The sequence below is a fragment of the Heterodontus francisci genome, chromosome 50 (genome assembly GCF_036365525.1).
Source record: "Heterodontus francisci isolate sHetFra1 chromosome 50, sHetFra1.hap1, whole genome shotgun sequence".
NCBI classification, from domain to species: Eukaryota; Metazoa; Chordata; class Chondrichthyes; order Heterodontiformes; family Heterodontidae; genus Heterodontus; species Heterodontus francisci.
The window spans coordinates 4,234,003-4,254,448 of NC_090420.1; the positions used below are offsets into that span (position 1 = coordinate 4,234,003).

At 42.3% G+C, this 20,446-nt stretch overlaps 1 protein-coding gene across 1 annotated transcript; it reads right to left on the reverse strand.

Annotated features, from left to right (window-relative positions):
* Window positions 1-2,068: 2,068 nt before the first annotated feature.
* LOC137358448 (histone H2B 1/2-like) lies at window positions 2,069-20,198 on the reverse strand. Its single transcript, XM_068024412.1, has 3 exons — window positions 20,144-20,198; window positions 17,917-18,051; window positions 2,069-2,403 (listed from the first exon to the last, which is right to left on the reverse strand). Exons 1-3 carry the CDS (start codon window positions 20,196-20,198, stop codon window positions 2,069-2,071), a joined length of 525 nt encoding a protein of 174 aa, XP_067880513.1.
* Window positions 20,199-20,446: the final 248 nt, after the last annotated feature.

Genomic DNA, 20,446 nt, shown 5'->3' on the forward strand with positions numbered 1-20,446 from the left:
GCCCGAGGCTCTGCAGTCAGTTATTTCCCCCGTCCACACATGCCCTCAGTGAAAAGCCACATCACTCCTCCAGAATCACTCATTGTTTTCATAGAATTTCAAAATGATTTCGCTGCAATGAGGGAATCCGGGGGTTTTGCAGCAGCCGTTGAATCGGTCACTGGAACCAAACCCACTTGTGATGTTACTTTTCACGAGACGGTGTTTCCTGCACTGAAACTGACAGGGTTTGTGAAACTGATCAGTTTCAGCTCATTCATTCAGGGACCTGGAATTCCTGCAGTTTGAGCCTGCGCGAACCCGTGCCCACTTCTGATTGGTCACCCTCTTCCCATTTGCATTTCTTAACCAATCGCAGAGCCTCGAATTATGGAAATTGCAGCAAATCATTGGCTTAAATTGTCGAAATTGGCAGAACGTTTGAATTCGAAAAAGGCGCCAATTTCAGTGTCGGCAAAAAGCGAATTACTGGAAAATCTGTTTCAAGTTGTTCGTAAAATATTTTCCACCAACCTTTAAAAACCTTTCTTTATTCCGCTATTATCGCCACAAATTCCTGGCGCTATTTTACGCACAGCTTTAACCTGTCATTTTCCCCCCCACTTCTTATCTGTAACCGGCGGTAAAAGACTCCATTCAGCAATCCTTCAGGGACCAATAACTCAAACTCGGTGTGGAAAGGAATAAATTATACTATTGGTAATTCCCCTTCACACAGGGATCAGGGGAACAGTGAGAAGCCACTGAAATAGTTGCTCATAAACATTTTAAATAGTTCCTATTCTGTTCTGTTACTGACATGCTGGAATCAGACAGTAAACAGCCCTTTCACAGAGACTGTGGGTGGCTCTGAAAAGAGTCTTTGGTTCATTAGATGACATTTTGTCTGCTTTGCTTTTTCTGGGAGCTCTGAGCGCTGGTTTTCCTGGGTAGCACCCCGCCCTGAGCGATGGTCACCCCTCCCAGCAGCTTGTTGAGCTCCTCGTCGTTGCGGACAGCCAGCTGCAGGTGTCTGGGGATGATGTGGGTCTTCTTGTTGTCCCGGGCCGCGTTACCGGCCAGCTCAAGGAATTCAGCTGTCAGATACTCGAGCACAGCAGCCAGATCGACCGGGGCTCCGGCACCCACATGCTCAGCACAGTTGCCCTTTCTCAGGAACTGCAGTCCAGCCCGGGAGGAGCGAGACTTAGCCTTCGACCGAGCTTTCCTGCCGGTCTTTCCTCTTCCAGACATTTCCACAATCTCACAAATACTTTCATAAATGGATAATTTCCGCAGCATTTACTTTACTTAAAGACTGAGAACTCTCCTCAATGGTCGGTACTTAATTCACCTCATTTGCCTATATTCTTCACCAATCAGGTCACTGACCAACAGAAGAGGGCGGGATTTACCCGCCACGACATCAGAAGCAGATAATTTGTCAATTTCAAAAAGCCCGCCAATTTCATCATCGGAAAGGAGCTGATTAAAATAAATGTCATCCTTAGTCAAAGATTTAAAGTCCCTTCTCTTGATTTTGTTTTATTCAACTTGTAAAATGTTATTTAAATTGTGACTCATTCTGCAATCGCTTTCAAACTGTCCCGGGTGGGGCCTGCATTGGCCTGAAGTGAAATACTCTGTTTAGCTTTGAATCAGAGCCCAGTGTCCTTCTCTGAAAAGAGGGAGCCGGATCAAGTCCTCAAACGGCCCTTAACTTGCTCTCTAATAATCCTATCCCAGGCTGTTACACTGCGGAGAGTTGCTGTTAATAAAATGATTAATCAGTGAAGGGATGAAGGTCTAATCCTTACCGCTGAAATCAGCTGTTAATGCGGTAATTCAGGGGCTGTGAAAAACCAGAATAAGAGCAGCTTTAAGCAAAAAAAGTGAAGGCGGGTGATCAGATTATGGGTTCGTGTTCGGTTAATAACAGGAGATACAAACACAGCAGTGGGATCGTTATTATATGAGACATTGTCTTAAAGTGATTTCATAGAGATGTCGGATGCAGCTTTTTAGAGATTGTTGGTGGCTCTTAAAAGAGCCGTTGTGTTTGATCTGTTTTTCAGTCCATTATGCAGTTTTACTTGGAGCTGATGTACTTGGTCCCTTCCGACACGGCGTGCTTGGCCAGCTCCCTGGGCAGCAGCAGGCGCACGGCGGTTTGGATCTCCCGGAGCTGATGGTTGTTGTAATGGGCCAGGCGGGAAGTATCACCCGCGATGCGCTCGAAAACATCGTTCACAAACGAGTTCATGATGCTCATGGCCTTGGAGGAGATGCCGGTCTCGGGGTGAACCTGCTTCATCACTTTGTAGATGTAGATGGAGTAACTCTCCTTCCTGCGCTTCTTGCCGCCCTTTGTTGACGGTTTATTTAAGGTTTTCTTGGCGCCCTTCTTAGAAGCTGCTTCCTTCTCTTTTTTTTATTTCCAAAATAGACTTTATTCATAAAAATCTGTTAAAAATACATTGCCAAACAGTTTCAAACAGCACCAAAAAATCCAAACATTGCAAGGGAGATCAGTTTCCTTCAGCACAATCATGAGTTGCTTCACAACCCTTCCATTTCACATTTGTCATGCCAATTACATTTTTACATTTACAGCAAATGAAAATGTTCCCGATACAGTTCGAGGGGATTCCCAGGGGTCCGGCCACTCAGTTCAGCTTAGTGGGGGGCACTGAAACAGGCCTTTCGGCCCACCGAGTCTGTGCCGAACATCAACCACCCATTTATATGAATCCTACATTCCTACCAAACATCCCCACCTGTCTGTAAATTTCCCTACCACCTACCTATACTAGTGACAATTTATAATGGCCAATTTACCTATCAACCTGCAAGTCTCTTGGCTTGTGGGAGGAAACCGGAGCACCCGGAGAAAACCCACGCAGACACAGGAAGAACTTGCAAACTCCACACAGGCAGTACCCGGAATCGAACCCGGGTCCCTGGAGCTGTAAGGCTGCGGTGCTAACCACTGCGCCACTGTGCTAATGAATACTTTACTGTCTTCACAAATGAGGTGGTGAGGCATATATTGTAATTAAGGAGAAGGAGTGTGAAGTATTGGACATGATAAACTGAGGGAGAGAAGAAGTATAAATGGGGTTAGCATACTTGAAAGTGGATAAATCATCAGGGCCGGATGAAATATACCACAGGCTGTTAAAATAAGCCAGGAAGGAAATAGTGGAAGGTCTGACCATCAGTTTCCAATCCCTCACTGGATACAGGTGTGATGCCAGAGGATGGGAGGTCTCGTAACGTTGCAATAAAAGCAAAATTCTGCAGATGCTGGAAATCTGAAATAAAAACTATTAGCGCTGGAAATACACAGCAGGTCTGGCAGCATCTGTGGAGAGAGAAGCAAAGTTAATGTTTCTGTTCTGATGAAAGGTCACTGACCTGAAATGTTAACTTTGCTTCTCTCTCCACAGATGCTGCCAGACCTGCTGTGTATGTCCAGCACTTTTTGTTTTTATTGCTAACATTGAACCATTGTTGAAAAAGGAAGCGAGGGAACAATTAAAGGCCAGTCAGCCGAACCTCAATAGTGGGCGAATTATTGGAATTAATTCTGAGAGACAGGATAAACCGTCACTTAGAAAGGCACAGATTAATCAAGTATCATCAGCATGGATTTGTTCAGGGAAGCTCCTGTCTGACGAACTTGATTGAATTTTTTGAAGAATTAACAAGGAAAATAGATGAGGGTAGTGCAGTTTATGATGTGGTCTACATGGATGTAAATGTAGGGGGCATGATCAAGAAGTTTGCAAATGACACAAAGATTGGCCATGTGGTAAATAGCAAGAAGGATAACTGTAGGCTGCAGGAAGATCTTGATGGTCTGGTCAGATGGGCAGAAAAATGGCAAATTGAATTCAATCCAGAGAAGTGTGAGGTGATGCATTTGGGGAGGTCAAACAAGTCAAAGGAATACACGATTATTAGGAAAGTGCTGAGAGGTGTAGAGGTAGTGAGGGACCTTGGAGTAAATGTCCACAGATCCTTGAAGGTAACAGGACAAGTTGATAAGGTGGTAAAAAGGCATATGGAATCCTTTCTTTTATTAGACGAGGTATAGAATATAAGAGCAGGGAGATTGTACTGTAACTGTATAAATCATTAGTCAGGCCACAACTTGAGTACTGTGTGCAGTTCTGATCACCTCATTACAGAAAGGATGTAATTGCCCTAGAGAGGGTACAGAGGAGATTTACGAGGATGTTTCCGGGACTGGAAAAATGCAGCTATGGGGAAAGATTGGAGAGGATGGAGCTGTTCTCCTTGGAACAGAGGAGACTGAGGGGAGATCCGACTGAAATGTACAACATTTTGCGGGGCCTGTATAGAGTTGAAGTGAAGGGCCTGTTCACCTTAGCAGAGAGGTCAGTGACTAGGGGAATAGATTTAAAGTGATTGGTATAAAGATTACAGAGGAGATGAGGAAAAGTTTTTTTTCAGCCAGAGGGTGGAGGGGGTCTGGAACTCACTGCCTGATAGGGGAGTTGAGACAGAAACCCTCAAGTCATTCAAAATGAGTCTGGATATACACCTCAAATGACGTAATCTGCAGGGTTATGCACCAAATGCTGGAAGGTGGGATTAGAATGGGTGGACCGTTTTCATCTGGCACAGACACAATGGGCCAAGTGGCCTCTTCCTGTGCCATAAACTTACTTTGATTCTATAAATTACCCAGCAACTGCAGTGGAATTTGAACTCATGTCTCTGGTCCATTAGTGGAGACTTTTGGATTACTCGTCCTGTAAAGTAACCACAATGAGAGTTTTTACAGGTTTGTAATTTTATTTTCAGATACGGCACTGAAACAGGCCCTTCAACCCACCGAGTCTGTGCCAACCAGCAACCACCCATATGCACTCATCCCACATCAATCCCATATTCCCTACCACATCTTCACACTCGGGGCAATTTACCTAACAACCTGCAATTCTTGGGCTGTGGGGGGAAACTGGAGCACACAGCAGAAATCCACCTGGTCACAGGGAGAACTTGCAAACTCCGCACAGGAAGTACGCAGAACTGAACCCAGGTCAGTGGAGCTTTGAATCTGCAATGCTAACCACTGCGCCACTGTGCCGCCATCATGTGGAGTTCAGTCTACACAAATGGAATTGATAATCTATTTCACTCTGATCATGTATGAGATGTTTTTGGCTGGAAAATAATGCGTATCATAGACAACTGTATTTTTTATTTCCGCAGTCTGGGTGAGTTCTGTCCAGGCATCTAATTTACATCACAGTTTACACTTCATATCAGCATTGCTCAATCTGATACTGTATGTGATTTTTGGACTGGCAATGATTAGATCAATCTCCACCAATGGAATTGATACTGTATGAGTTTTTGGAACAGTATGTAATGTTTAGGTCAATGTGCACTAATAAAATTGATACTGTATTTCAATTTGATATTGTATGAGTTTTTAGAATGGTATATAATGTTTAGATCAATCCACACTAATGGAATTGATACTGTATTTCAATTTGATATTGTATGAGTTTTTAGAATGGTATATAATGTTTAGATCAATCTACACTAATGGAATTGATACTGTATTTCAGTTTGATATTGTATGAGTTTTTAGAATGGTCTATAATGTTTAGATCAATCTACACTAATGGAATTAATACTGTATTTCAGTTTGATATTGTATGAGTTTTTAGAATGGTATATAATGTTTAGATCAATCTACACTAATGGAATTGATACTGTATTTCAGTTTGATATTGTATGAGTTTTTAGAATGGTATATAATGTTTAGATCAATCTACACTAATTGAATTAATACTGTATTTCAATTTGATATTGTATGAGTTTTTAGAATGGTATATAATGTTTAGATCAATCTACACTAATGGAATTAATACTGTATTTCAGTTTGATATTGTATGAGGTTTTAGAATGGTATATAATGTTTAGATCAATCTACACTAATGGAATTAATACTGTATTTCAGTTTGATATTGTATGAGTTTTTAGAATGGTATATAATGTTTAGATCAATCTACACTAATGGAATTGATACTGTATTTCAGTTTGATATTGTATGAGTTTTTAGAATGGTATATAATGTTTAGATCAATCTACACTAATTGAATTAATACTGTATTTCAATTTGATATTGTATGAGTTTTTAGAATGGTATATAATGTTTAGATCAATCTACACTAATGGAATTAATACTGTATTTCAGTTTGATATTGTATGAGGTTTTAGAATTGTATATAATGTTTAGATCAATCTACACTAATGGAATTAATACTGTATTTCAGTTTGATATTGTATGAGTTTTTAGAATGGTATAAAATGTTTAGATCAATCTACACTAATGGAATTAATACTGTATTTCAGTTTGATATTGTATGAGTTTTTAGAATGGTATAAAATGTTCAGATCAATCGACACTAATCGAATTGATTCTGTATCTTTCAATTTCACAGCGTGCGTGAGTTCTGAACTGGTATCTAATTTGTGTCTCAGCTTACAATAGCTTTCAGCACCTTTGAAACTTTCACTGTAATGAATGTTGGACTTGTATGTCACTTGTATCTCAGGGTACACTATGGGGATGTTTAAACATCCTTTATAATGAATGGGTGTGAGCTTTGGGTACGGTATTTAATTTAAATCTCAGGGTACATCATTAGCTTAGATTCTGTGCCATTCAATCAGTAGTGTGTGCCAAATCTATCTGATATTTAATTGCTAGCTAAGTCTGCATTATATTTAGATTGACACATTGCATTTCAATCTGCGAGTGGGTGTGATTTTGACCTGGGATTGAGGTATCTGACTATCAGTGGGACTTAATTGGGGCAAAATGTAAACAACTTCTTTTTCTCCTGCTTTGTATGATTGAAAATGTGTCTCTGGAACTTGGAATCAATGTGGGCCTGACTACATTTGCAGTCTGAGACTAGGGAACTGATGAACTGTCTATCCCTCTGTACTATGAGTGATAATGTACCGACTGTGTGTGAGAGGAGTTGGCTGCACTGTTCCTTGTGCCTCGAGTGCAGCAACCATCACATTCATCACAATACCTTCAGGTATTTGCCTCTATGAAGAAAAAATATATCTTATAACTCAAGAACAGGTGAGGGGCATAATATCAAAGAGGTGAATTTAATTTCTCAATTAATAATCATTAAGAACACCCACTAATGAAAACCAGTGTCAGTATCAGCCTCCACTGAAGTACTGAAGCTCCCAGCTCCTGCATCACAGGTGTTCTGGGCAGATCCATCCAGACAAAACACTGCATTGGGATCATCCCAACTGCTCTATGCTCTACACATATTTCCAGCCATCCTGCTTCATATGCACAAATTTTAAAAAATGAAGCCCGATATGTATATCCCTCAATTCATTTCTCCCCATACACGTGTTCATTTGTTCCACCTCCCCTTAAGTGCATCAATACTATTCACCCCAACCTCTCCCTGTGACAGCAAATTCCAGATTCTGTCCATTCACTGCATAAATACATTTTTCATGAATTCCTCATTGGTTTTATGAATGTTGATTTTATATTTTTGGCTCTTATTTCAGAAACCACCACAAGTGGAAACATGTCTCTGTGTATTCTATAAAAGCCCTTCACTATTTCCTCACTTTTTTCATTTGTTCCTGGGACATAGGCATCGCTGGCTATGCCAGCTTTTATTGCCCATTACAAATTGCCCTTGACAAAGAGGTGGTGAGCTGCCTTCTTGAGCCGCTGCTGTCCTTGAGATGCAGGAATACCAACAGTGCTGTTTGGAAGGGAGTTCCAGGATTTTTACCCAACGACAATGAAGGAATGGCGATACAGTTCCAAGTCAGGATGGTGTGTGTCTTGGAGAGGGTCTTGCAGGTGGTAGTGCTCCCTTGCATCTGCTGCCCTTGTCCTTCTCGGTAGTAGAGGTTCAGAGTTTGGAAGGTACTGTTGAAAGAGCCTTAGTGTGTTGCTGTAGTGCATCATGTAGATTGTACACACTGCTGCCACTGTACATTAGTGGTGAATGGAGTGAATGTTGAAGCTGGTGGATGGGGGCAATCAAGCAGGCTACTTGAGTGTTGTTGGAGCTGTACTCATCCAGGCAAGTGGAGAGTATTCCATCAAACTCCTGACTGGTGCCTCGTAAATGGTGGAAAGATCTAAAGATGTGGGGAGACAGGAGGTAAGTTGCTCACTGCAGAATTCCTAGCTTCTGACCTGCTTTTGTAGCAAATGCATTTATGTGGCTGGTCCAGTTCAGTTTATGGTCAATGTTAACTCCCCCAATATTGATGGTGGGTGTTTCAGTGATGGTAATGCCATTGACCATCAAGGGGAAATGATTAGATTCTCTCTTGTTTGAGATGGTCATTGCCTGGCATTTATGTGACGCAAATGTTATTAACCACTTATCAGCCCAAGCCTGGATGTTCTCCAGGTCTTGCTACATCTGGACACGGGCTGCTTCAGTATCTGAGGAGTCATGAATGGTGCTGAACATTGTGCAATCATCAGTGAACATCCCCACTTTCGTCCTTGTGATCCCACTTCTGATAAGTTGTCTTTTGTCTCAACTAGAGGCATTTGGGAGCAGCGACGAAGAGCAAACAGAGAGCATGAAAGAATATTGTCAAGCAAAATCAAAATGGATCCAAAGATGTTTCATCAATACATTGGAGTAAGAGGCAACTGAGGAAAGAGTAGGGCCCATCAGGGTGGAAGATGTGGGTATGTTTGATTAGATTAGATTAGAGATACAGCACTGAAACAGGCCTTTCGGCCCACCGAGTCTGTGCCGAACATCAACCACCCATTTATACGAATCCTACATTCCTACCAAACATCCCCACCTGTCCGTATATTTCCCTACCACCTACACTAGTGACAATTTATAATGACCAATTTACCTATCAACCTGCAAGTCTCTTGGCTTGTGGGAGGAAACCGGAGCACCCGGAGAAAACCCACGCAGACACAGGAAGAACTTGCAAACTCCACACAGGCAGTACCCGGAATCGAACCCGGGTCCCTGGAGCTGTGAGGCTGCGGTGCTAACCACTGCGCCACTGTGCTAATGAATACTTTACTGTCTTCACAAATGAGGTGGTGAGGCATATATTGTAATTAAGGAGAAGGAGTGTGAAGTATTGGACATGATAAACTGAGGGAGAGAAGAAGTATAAATGGGATTAGCATACTTGAAAGTGGATAAATCATCAGGGCCGGATGAAATATACCACAGGCTGTTAAAAGAAGCCAGGAAGGAAATAGTGGAAGGTCTGACCATCAGTTTCCAATCCCTCACTGGATACAGGTGTGATGCCAGAGGATGGGAGGTCTCGTAACGTTGCAATAAAAGCAAAATTCTGCAGATGCTGGAAATCTGAAATAAAAACTATTAGCGCTGGAAATACACAGCAGGTCTGACAGCATCTGTGGAGAGAGAAGCAAAGTTAATGTTTCTGTTCTGATGAAAGGTCACTGACCTGAAATGTTAACTTTGCTTCTCTCTCCACAGATGCTGCCAGACCTGCTGTGTATGTCCAGCACTTTTTGTTTTTATTGCTAACATTGCACCATTGTTGAAAAAGGAAGTGAGGGAACAATTAAAGGCCAGTCAGCCGAACCTCAATAGTTGGCGAATTATTGGAATTAATTCTGAGAGACAGGATAAACCGTCACTTAGAAAGGCACAGATTAATCAAGTATCATCAGCATGGATTTGTTCAGGGAAGCTCCTGTCTGACGAACTTGATTGAATTTTTTGAAGAAGTAACAATGAGGATTGTGAGGATAGTGCAGTTTATGATGTGGTCTACATGGATTTTAGCAAGGCTTTTGACAAGGTCCCACATGGCAAACTGGTTAAAAAAAACATAAAAGAGCATGCGATCCAGGGGAATGTAGCAAGCTGGATACAAAATTGGATCAGTGGCAGGAAACAAGAAGGAATTGGTTACGGGTGTTTTTGCAACTGGAGGACTGTTTCCAGTGGTATTCCACAGGGCTTAGAACTAGGTCCCCTACTTTTTGTGGTATATATTAATGATATGGACATAAATGTAGAGGGCACAATCAAGATGTTTGCAGATGACACAAAAATTGTCTGTGTTGTTGAAAGGGAGGAGGATAGCTGAACACTGCAGGAAGATATCAATAGACTGGTCAGGTGGGCAGAGAAGTGGTAAATGGAATTCAAATTGGACAAAGGTGAGGTGATGCATTTGGGATGTCAAAAAAGGCAAAGGAATATACAATTGATGGGAGAACACTGAACGGTGCAGAGGAAGTGAGGGATGTTGGAGTGAATGTCCACAGATCCCTGAAGTAGCAGGACTGGTCAATAAGGTGGTTCAGCAGGTATATGTAATCCTTTCCTTTATTAGCTGAGGTATAGAATAAAAGGGTGATCTGGGTGTCCATGTCACTATTCACTGACAGCTAACATGCAGGTGCAGCAAGCAATTAGGAAGGCTAATAGTATGTTCGCCTTCATCACAAGAGGATTTGAGTACAGGAGTAGTGAATTCTTTCTTCAATTGTATAGAACCATGGTTAGACCGCACTTGGAGTACTGTGTGCAGTTTTGGTCTCCTTACCATAGGAAGGATATTATTGCCATGGAGGGAGTTCAGCAAAGGTTCATCAGACTTGTTCCTGGGATGGTGGGACTGTTCTATGAAGAGGGATTGGGAAACTGGGGCTGTATTCTCTACAGTTTCGAAGAATGAGATGGAATCTCATTGAAACCTACAAAATACTTAAAGGACAGTCTGGGTCGATGCAGCTGAGATGTTTCATCTGGATGGGGAGTGGAAAACCAGGGGATGCATTTTCAAAATAAGGGGGAAGCCACTTAGGACAGAGATGTGAAAAAATGTTGTTATTCAGAGGGTTGTGAATCTTTAGAATTCTTTACCCCAAATGGCTGTGGAAGCTCAGTCATTGAGTATGTTTAAAGCAGAGATTGACAGATTTCTAAATAGAAATGACATAAGGGAATATGAGGAAAGTGTGGGGAACAGGGCATTGAAGTGGATGATCAGCCATGATCATATTGAATGGCGGGGCAGGCTCGATGGGCTGAATGGCCGACACCTGTTCCTATGTTCCGAACCCCACATGATCAGCGAGGCACAGCTTCAGACCGACTTGGTGGGTGGTGTAAGCAGATATCACTGCTTCCGATCTTCACCAGAATAGAGAGTGAGATGTAACATTGATCATCAAGCAGACTGTGAGAGAATACAACAGAATAAAACACTTGGAGAGACACTGTGGAATAACAAATAGATTAGATTGGAATGTTGAATTTTGATTGGAATGGATAAAACACCAGAAACAGCAGATTAAATTGGGATTCTCATCATTATATTGATCTGGGACATAAAAGACAAACTGATGGAAAGAAGGAAGAAAATAAAGAATGGAAGTGTTCAATTTTTTCAGTTTTTTCACTCGCCCATCAAAGCTGGATTAAAAAAAGTTGCAAATAACAGAGAATTTCACCAAAAAGGGAGATTAAACGCTGCTGAAAGCTTGGATCGAAGGATGTCCCAACAGATCACCTGTTTAACTGTCTCCTCACTGGGGGATTTCAATCAGTCAGCAATATTATTCGCTACCTTTTTTTTGTTAATGAACCCAGAACTGTCACGTGGAGTTAATATCTGTGTTTCGACTCCTGAATAATAAAATTGTGAGTTTCTCGATATTTTCTGGACAAATTTCCCACTGAAAGAACTAAGAACTCTTTTCTAATTTACACAATACTATATACACACTCATCAAGCCTCCTCAGCTAGCATCCTTGGTGCTGCTCTCTCTTCTCCCAAACCTCATCTCATGTAACTGTTACATCATCACTCAGACAGTGGGAGGGGTTGATCCCACTGTCTTCAGCATTAACCCTTTACATCCTTATACGACACTGTCTGTCCAAATAAATCAGTGGAGGGAACTTGATTTATCGAAACACCAACAGTTGCCAGTTGAAAATCAACTCAACCCATCAAAGAGAGAGAGAGAGAGAGACTGTCAGAGAACTTCCTGCATCCAGTCCTGACCCTGTCACACTCAGCAGATGCTCACCCAGAGTCCACTCTCATCAACGCTGATCATTTTTACTGAGACACTTCAAATACTGTTTACAAAAGGCAGGAAAGGGCAAAGTTCACACAGTTGTATTGAATAGAACAAAATTTAATATTTTCTGACCTTTTCCCGGTAACCACACGAGACATAGGTTTTATTATTTGGTTACTTTGATTTTTCTTGTTCCTGACAGACAAATATTCCAAACCTCAGATCAACCCTCCCGCTTGCGTCATGTCCCAGTCTCGGTTAAAAGCAACACATAATGACACAAACACTCTGCAACACAGAACGCGGTCACACGTTCCTTCAGTGAGATTAATGTCAAGCTGTTTTCCAGGTTGAATGGAACGGTGAACAAATTCCTATCAAAGAAGTTACCTTTGAAATATCAGGACTGAACTTCTGGACAAGGAGGAACAGCCAATCCAAACTCACATTCTTCACAAAGGCTGTTTTTCCTGCGACTGAAATTCATCATGAAATTTGAATTATGAGTTCAAACTCACAAGACACAGATGTGAACTTCTAAAGCATGTTGCTAATAATGACATGAGGCTCTGCTGGGAGTTGAACCCAGGATTTCCTAATTAATAGGCAGGTGTTTTAACCAACTAAGCTACAGAGACAAATCACAAATGCTTATACAATTGAAATCAGAAGAGGGCATTATTTATTCTCATCCCATTTCTCCACTGGTCACAACATATTTTAAACATTTCCCACTTACTGATACAGTCAATCATGTACTCTATTTTTCTCAGTACTGAGAATGAATGTTTTGGAAGAAAATACATACATTCAATTGTTTCTGAAAGGTTACAGAACACAACATATGAGTAATATTCCCCATTGCTTTCTCAGCACTGATGGATTGTGAAGCGGGAGACAGCCAGAAGTCCCACTGAGCCGCACTGACCCTGAGCTGAGAAAGAAATGTGATAAAGTTCAATCTTTCACAGCGAGATGCTGCAGAGAGAGAGGAGTCCCGAATCAAAGTGAGACTTTCTCATACTGTTGTTGCATTTCATGTCAAACACTCCTTGTACTCTCTGCTAATGAAGCCCCCAAAAAAGGGAAAAACAGAATGGCACTCAAACTCACAACCCTGCGATTAAAAGTCTCATGTTCGACTGACTGAACTGTCACTTCTGCTCAGTCTCTTATTGGATGGATGCAACTGTGTGCTCCAATGCAGGGGCAGCTTTCATATCCTCCCATGGATCCACATGTCAGACTGAGTTACATGTTGGAGACTCAAGCAAAGGAAATCTGCTCAGTTCCAAAACTATCAGTGAGTTGAAGCTGCTTACGATCAACATCATCAGAGGTCAGAACTACCTGGTGAAAGAAAACACCCTGAAGAAGGATCCACAATTATTCAAACGCATCAAAAAAGTGAAAAACAAATAAATCCATGAGTTAATCCAAACCAAACAACAGAAACACAGAAGAATTCCATTCCATACCAGATACTGGTCGTGTTGTTTCTGTATCCAGCTCTCAGTTACTGCTCCACCTTCATACACCCCCTTGGTGATCTGTACATTTTGTTCATTTCAATTTTGTCGACAGGCTCTTTGAATCCAGTTCTCTGGTCCTCAAACAGGCTCCGTATGAAAGTCAATTCTGCCTTCTGTCAGGCTGCAACTGATCGATGACCTGCAACTAAAAACACAAATGAAAATGGGCTCATCCGGGAGTTGAACCCGGGACCTGTCGCATCTTAACTAACTATACACCCAAAGCGAGAATCATACCTCTAGACCAACGAGCCATTTACAATGCATGAATTTTTAGCTCCTGTGGAAAAGCTGTTCAACCATTTTTTTTCAGATCAAAGCAGCATCCTGCAAATGCTGAAATCATAACAGAAAGTGCTGGAAATGTTCAGCAGCTCTGGCAGCATCTGTGCTGACAGAAACACAGTTAACGTTTCAGGGCACTCACCTTTTGTTTCAGCCATCCTTTCAGACTGCTTCTGTCCATCCAATCTCACTTTCTATTCTATCCACATTCTAAGAATTCACTACGTTCCTACATTTTTCATGAATTCCTCATTTCTTTTATGAATGACAATTTCATAATTCCGGCCCTTGCTTCGGACACCACCACAAGTGGAATCATGTCTCCATCTACCCAATCAAACCCCTTCACTATTTCCTCACATTGCAATGTTTCTTTAACCCTGACAGACTGTGGAGTTTCTGCCGCTTGATTGCAGTTCTTGTTTACCACCAGTAGATGTCACCTCACTCCAATACAGTGAAGTTTACAAATCTGAGAGAGACAGAACAGGAAATAATTGTTCACATTATGGTGACTGTGTGGGATTTAGAAATACTAGGAGTGGAGACGAGTTATTATTGCATTTTATCAAAACAAACATAACTTATAATGTTTTGTTAAATCCATCACTCTGTTTTCTTGACTCTGCGAGTGACCGAGACTCATCGAGTCACTGAGTCATTTGTGGGATAACAGGAGGCCATTCGCCCCGACGAGTCCATGCCGGCTCTCCAGGGATCGATCCAGTCAGTCCCACTCGTCTGCTCGATCCCCGTAGCCCTGTAAATTTATTTCCTTCAAATGCCCATTCAAATTCTTTTTGCAATCATCGAATGTTTCCACTTCCATCACCCTCGTGGGCAGTGAGTTACAGATCATTCCCAATCACTGTGTAAAAAGGTTCTTCCGCACATTCCCCCTGCAACTCTTGCCCAAAACCTTCAATCTGTGCCCCTAGTCCTTGTACCAATAGTTAATGGGAACAATTTTTCCTTGCCAACTTATCTAAAATTGTCATAACCTTATACACCTCTATCAATTCTCCCCTCAATATCCTTTGATACAGGCAGAACAACCCTAGCTTTTCCAGCCTAACCTTGAAACTATAATCCTCCAGACCTGGAACCATTTTGGTGAATCTCCTCTGCATCCTCTCAAAGATCCGCACATCCTTTCCAAAGTGTGGTGAGCAGAACTGGACGCAACACTCCAGTTGGGGCCAAACCAGAGCTTTATAATGGTTCAGTAGAATTCCCCTGCTTTTGTACTCAATGCCTCTATTTATACTTTGCTAACCACTCTTGCAATATGTCTTGCCAACTTCAAAGATTGATGGACATGCACCCAAGTCCCTCTACTCCTGCACATTCTTCACAACTGGAGCATTGAGTATATATTGTCTCTCCCTATTCCTCTGCTAAAATACTTCATCTCACACTAGTCACTATTAAATTCCAGCTGCCACCTGTCTGCCCATTCTGCTAGCCTATCACTGTCCTGTTGCAAACAATTCATATCATCCTCACTATTTGCCACTCATCCAGGTTTGGTGTTATCGGCATATTTTGAGATTCTACTCTATATTTCAAGATCCAAGTCATTTATCTGTAGCAAAAAAAGCAGTGGTTCTCGCACTGACCCTTGGGGAACACCACTGTCGACTATCCTCCAGTCTGACAAAGAACCATTTAATATGACTCACTGTTTTCTGTCCTTAAGCCACTTTTCTATCAAATTGGACACTGATCCTCCTATTCCATGAACCTCAATTTTGTTAACCACCCTTTTATGTGGTACCTTATCAAATATTTTCATAAAATCCATATAAACAACATCCACTGCATTCCCTTCATCGACCTTCTCTGTTAGTTCATTACAAAATGCAGTTAGATTAGTCAAGCATGAACTTCCATTTATAAATCCATGCTCGCTATCCTTAATTAACTCAAACCTCTCCAAGTGACTGTTGATTTTTCCCTGTTTATTGTTTCTGAAACCATACCCACCACCGCTGTTAATCTAACTGGCCTGTAGTTACCCAGACTGTCCTTACACCCTTTCTTGAATAAGGGTGTCACATTTGCCACTGTTTAATCCTCTGGCACCTCCCCCGTATCCAGGGAAGATTGGAAGATTATATCAAGCCCTTCCGTTATCTGCATCCGCATTTCCTTTTGCAATCTGAGATGTAAACCAACCGGACCAGGTGATTTATCTTCCCTAAGCACAGCCAGCCTTTTTAGTAGCTCCCTCTCTCAATTTGTACCCTATCCATTGCGTCTACTCTCTCCGCTTCTACTGATATTTTGTCAGATTCCAATTCCTTAGTGATCACTGATACAAAGTACTCATTAAATATATTAACATTGCCCTGCACCTCTAAGCAGATACTATCCTCTTTGTCCTTAATAAGGCCCACTCCACCTCTTACTATCCACTGATTACTTATATACTGCTCAAAGATCTTTGGGTTCCCTTTCATGTTGACTGCCATTCTCTCCTCATAGAAATAAAGAATACGCTCAATATAGAAGATATACATATTTCACATCCTTGATGAGGTGGAACTTTTTATGCCGTGGGTGGTAATGACCTGACCCACGAGTGTGGTGGAAGCAGAGACAATCAATGATTTGAAAAGGAAATTGGATGGATACTTGAAGGAAAGAAACTTGCAGGAGGAAAGGGATCGAGCTGGTGAGTGGAACTGACTCGATTGCTCCAGGGAGAGCCAGCATGGACATGATGGGCCAAACGACCACCTTCGATGCTGTAAATGACTCTGTGTTGTTTCTCAAATCCAATCCACTGGTGCTTGGTAAATAATTTCAAAGTAAATTGTGCAACTGGAAAATCAGAACAAAAGCATGGGACGCATAAAGAATTGAAATTGCCTTTAGATCTTCAATCTGACACTCCCCCAACTGAGCTATTTCAGCCCCACATTGTTAATGTCTTTGTGTCCTTGTTTTGGAAGAAAATACATACATTCAATTGTTTCAGAAAGGTTACAGAACACAACATGTGAGTAATATTCCCCATTGCTTTCTCAGCTCTGATGGATTGTGAAGCGGGAGACAGCCAGAAGTCCCACTGAGCCGCACAGACCCCGAGCTGAGAATTAAATGAGATAAAGTTCAATCTTTCACAGCGAGATGTTGCAGAGAGATAAGAGTCCTGAATCAAAGCATGACTTGCTCACACTGTTGTTGAATTTCATGTCAAACACTCCTTGTACTCTCTGCTAATGAAGCCTAAAAAAAGGGAAACACAGAATGGCACTCAAACTCACAACCCTGAGATTAAAAGTCTCATATTCGACTGACTGAACTGTCACCTCTACTCAGTCTCTTATTGGATGGATACACTGTATGCTCCAATGCATGGGTGGCTTTCAAATCCTCCCTTGGATCCACATGTCAGACTGAGTAACATCTTGTAGACTCAAGCTAAAGAAATTTGCTCAGTTCCAAAACTATTAGAAGCTTATTACGATCAACATCATCAGAGGTCAGAACTTTCTGGTGAACGGAAACAGCCTGAAGAAGGATCCACAATTATTCAAACGCAATCCAAAAAGAGAAAAACAAGAAAATCGATGAGTTATTATTATTAGAGATCCAGCACTGAAACAGGCCGTTCGGCCCACCAAGTCTGTGGCGACCAACAACCACCCATTTATACTAACCCTACAGTAATCCCATATTCCCTACCACCTACCTACACTAGGGGCAATTTACAATGGCCAATTTACCTATCATCTGCAAGTCTTTGGAGGGGGGAGGAAACCAGAGCACCCAGCAAAAACCCACACAGACACAGGGAGAACTTGCAAACTCCACACAGGCAGTACTCAGAATTGAACCCAGGCCCCTAAAACTGTGAGGTTGTGGTCCTAACCACTGCGTCACTGTGCCGCCCTAATTCGAACCAAACAACAAAAACACAGAAGAATTCCATTCCATACTACATACTAGTCGTGTTGTTTTTGTATCCAGCTCTCAGTTCCTGCTCCACCTTCAGACACCCACTTGGCGACCTGTGCATTTTGTTCATTTCAATTTTGTCGACAGACTCTTTGAATCCAGTTCTCTTGTCCTCATACAGGATCTGTATGAACGTCAATTTCACTTTCTGTAAGGCTGCAACCAATAGATGACCTTCAACTAAAAACACAAATGAAGAAGGGCTAGTCTGTTAACCTCTCGCATGTGAACCAATCAGACACCCAAGGCATGAATCATACCCCTCGACCAACAAGCCACTTACAAGGTGCATTATTTTTAGTTCTATTTAGAACTGTGCTATTAAGTATATATTGTCTCTCCCAATTCCTTCTGCGATAGTGCATCACCCCACACTAGTCGCTATTAAATTCTATTTGCCACCTGTCTGCCCATTCTGCTAGCCTATCACTGTCCTGTTGCAGGCAGTTCATATCATCCTCATTGTTTACCACTCCTCCAGGTTTGGTGTTATCGGTATATTTTGAGATTCTACTCGATATTCCAAGATCCGAGTCATTTACATATAGCAGAAAAAGCAGTGGTTCTCGCAGTGACCACTGGAGAACACCCACTGTCGACTATCCTCCAGTCTGACAAAGAACCATTTACTACGATACGCTATTTTCTGTCCATAAGGCAATTCTCTATCCAATTGGACAGTGAATCTCCTATTCCATGAACCTCAATTTTGTTAACCACCCTTTTATGTGGTACCTTATCATCCATCCATCCATCCTTTCTTAAAATCCATATCAACAACATTCGCTGCATCATCTTCCTGTTAGTTCATCAAAAAATGCAGTTTGTCAAGCATGAACTCCCATTTATAAATCCATGCTCACTCTCCTCAATTAACTCAAATCTCTCCAAATGACTGTTGATTTTTTCCCGAATATTGTTTCTAAAACCTTATTCACCACTGCTGTTAATCACACTGGCCTGTAGTTACCCGGACGATCCTTACACCCTTTGTTGAAATAGGAAGTCACATTTGCCACTGTTCAATCCTCTGGCACCTCCACAGTGCTTGTTGGGAGGGTCTTCCTGGTTTTTGACCCTGCAACAGTAAAGGAATGGCGGTATCGTGCCAAGTCAGGAGGGTCCGTGACTTGGAGGGGAACTTGAAGGTGGTGATGTTCCCATGTGTCTGCTGCCTTTATCCTTCTAGGTGGTAGAGTTTGTGGGTTGGAAGGTGCTGTTGAAGGAGGCTTGGTAAGTTGCTGCAGTACATCTTGTAAATGTTACACACTGCTGCCACTCTGCACTGGTGCTGGAGGGAATGAATGTTTAAGGTGGTGGATGGGGTGCCAATCAAGTGGGCTGCTTTGACCTGATGGTGTCAATCTCTTGAGTGTTGTTGGAGCTGCACTCATCCAGGCATGAGTATACCATCACATTCCTGACTTGTGCCTTGTAGATGGTGGGCAGGCTTTGGCGAGTCAAGAGGTGAGTTAGTTGCCGCAGAGTTCCCAGCCTCTGACCCGCTCTTATAGATGTAGCTGTAGTTGCAGTAGTAATAGGCAACAGTCCGTCTCGGAAGATGATGGGCTACACCCGGGGTGTAGGTGACTTCTGTATTAAATATCGTTTGTTGTGGCTGTGGAGGACGACTCGTGAGTGACAATCCCTTCTGCAGCTGGTACAGATGAATATCATTGGCCCGAGGTCGACTGATAATTTTTCATTCCTCTGGGCTCTCTTTCCCCCCAAATGGTGATTTCTTTTGTCCTCTGCTTTTCCCATGGTCTTCCTGAATGCCTTTCTCCAGGAATTCCAGTCGGCAGGAAGGACTTCCCATGCATCGACTCCAATCCCAGTCAGCTTGAGAGGTGATCTCATTGAAACTGACAAAATTCTTACAGGGCGTGACAGTGTGGATGTAGACAGGATGTTTGCCCTGGTTGGTGAGTCTAAAACCAGGGGATCCAGTCTCAGAATAAGGAGTAGGCCATTTAAAACTGAGATTGGGTTGAATTTCTTCACTCAGATGGAGGTGAATCTTTGGAATTCTGTACCCCAGGGGTCAGTGGAAGTTCAATCATTGAGCATGTTCAAGACAGAAATTGATAGAAACCTTGATACTCATGACATCAAGGGATATGGGGATAGCACGGGAAAGTGGTGTTGAGGCAGGTGATCAGCCATGATCTAATTGAATGGCAGAACAGGCTCGACGGGCTAAATGGCCTCCTCCTATGTTCCTCTGTTTCTAGGAGATTTGTCACCAGGACACAGCCCTGCTTTAACCCACTGCTGATCTGGAAAGCATCTGATGTTGCTCCATGGTAACTGATGGAACTGTGCATGTTCTCGTGGAAAGAAGAGATGATGCCCAAGAGTTCAGGAGGGCAGCCTATGTTCCATCGCAGTTTGAAGAGTCCGTCTCTGCTGACAAGATCAAAGGCCTTGGTGATGTCTATAAAGACAATGTAGAGTGGTCTGTACTGTTCACAGCACTTCTCCTGTAACTGCCGAAGTGAGACAATCATGTCGACTGTCGATCTACCAGCTCTGAAGCTGCACTGAGACTCAGGATAGATATGTGATGCCAGGG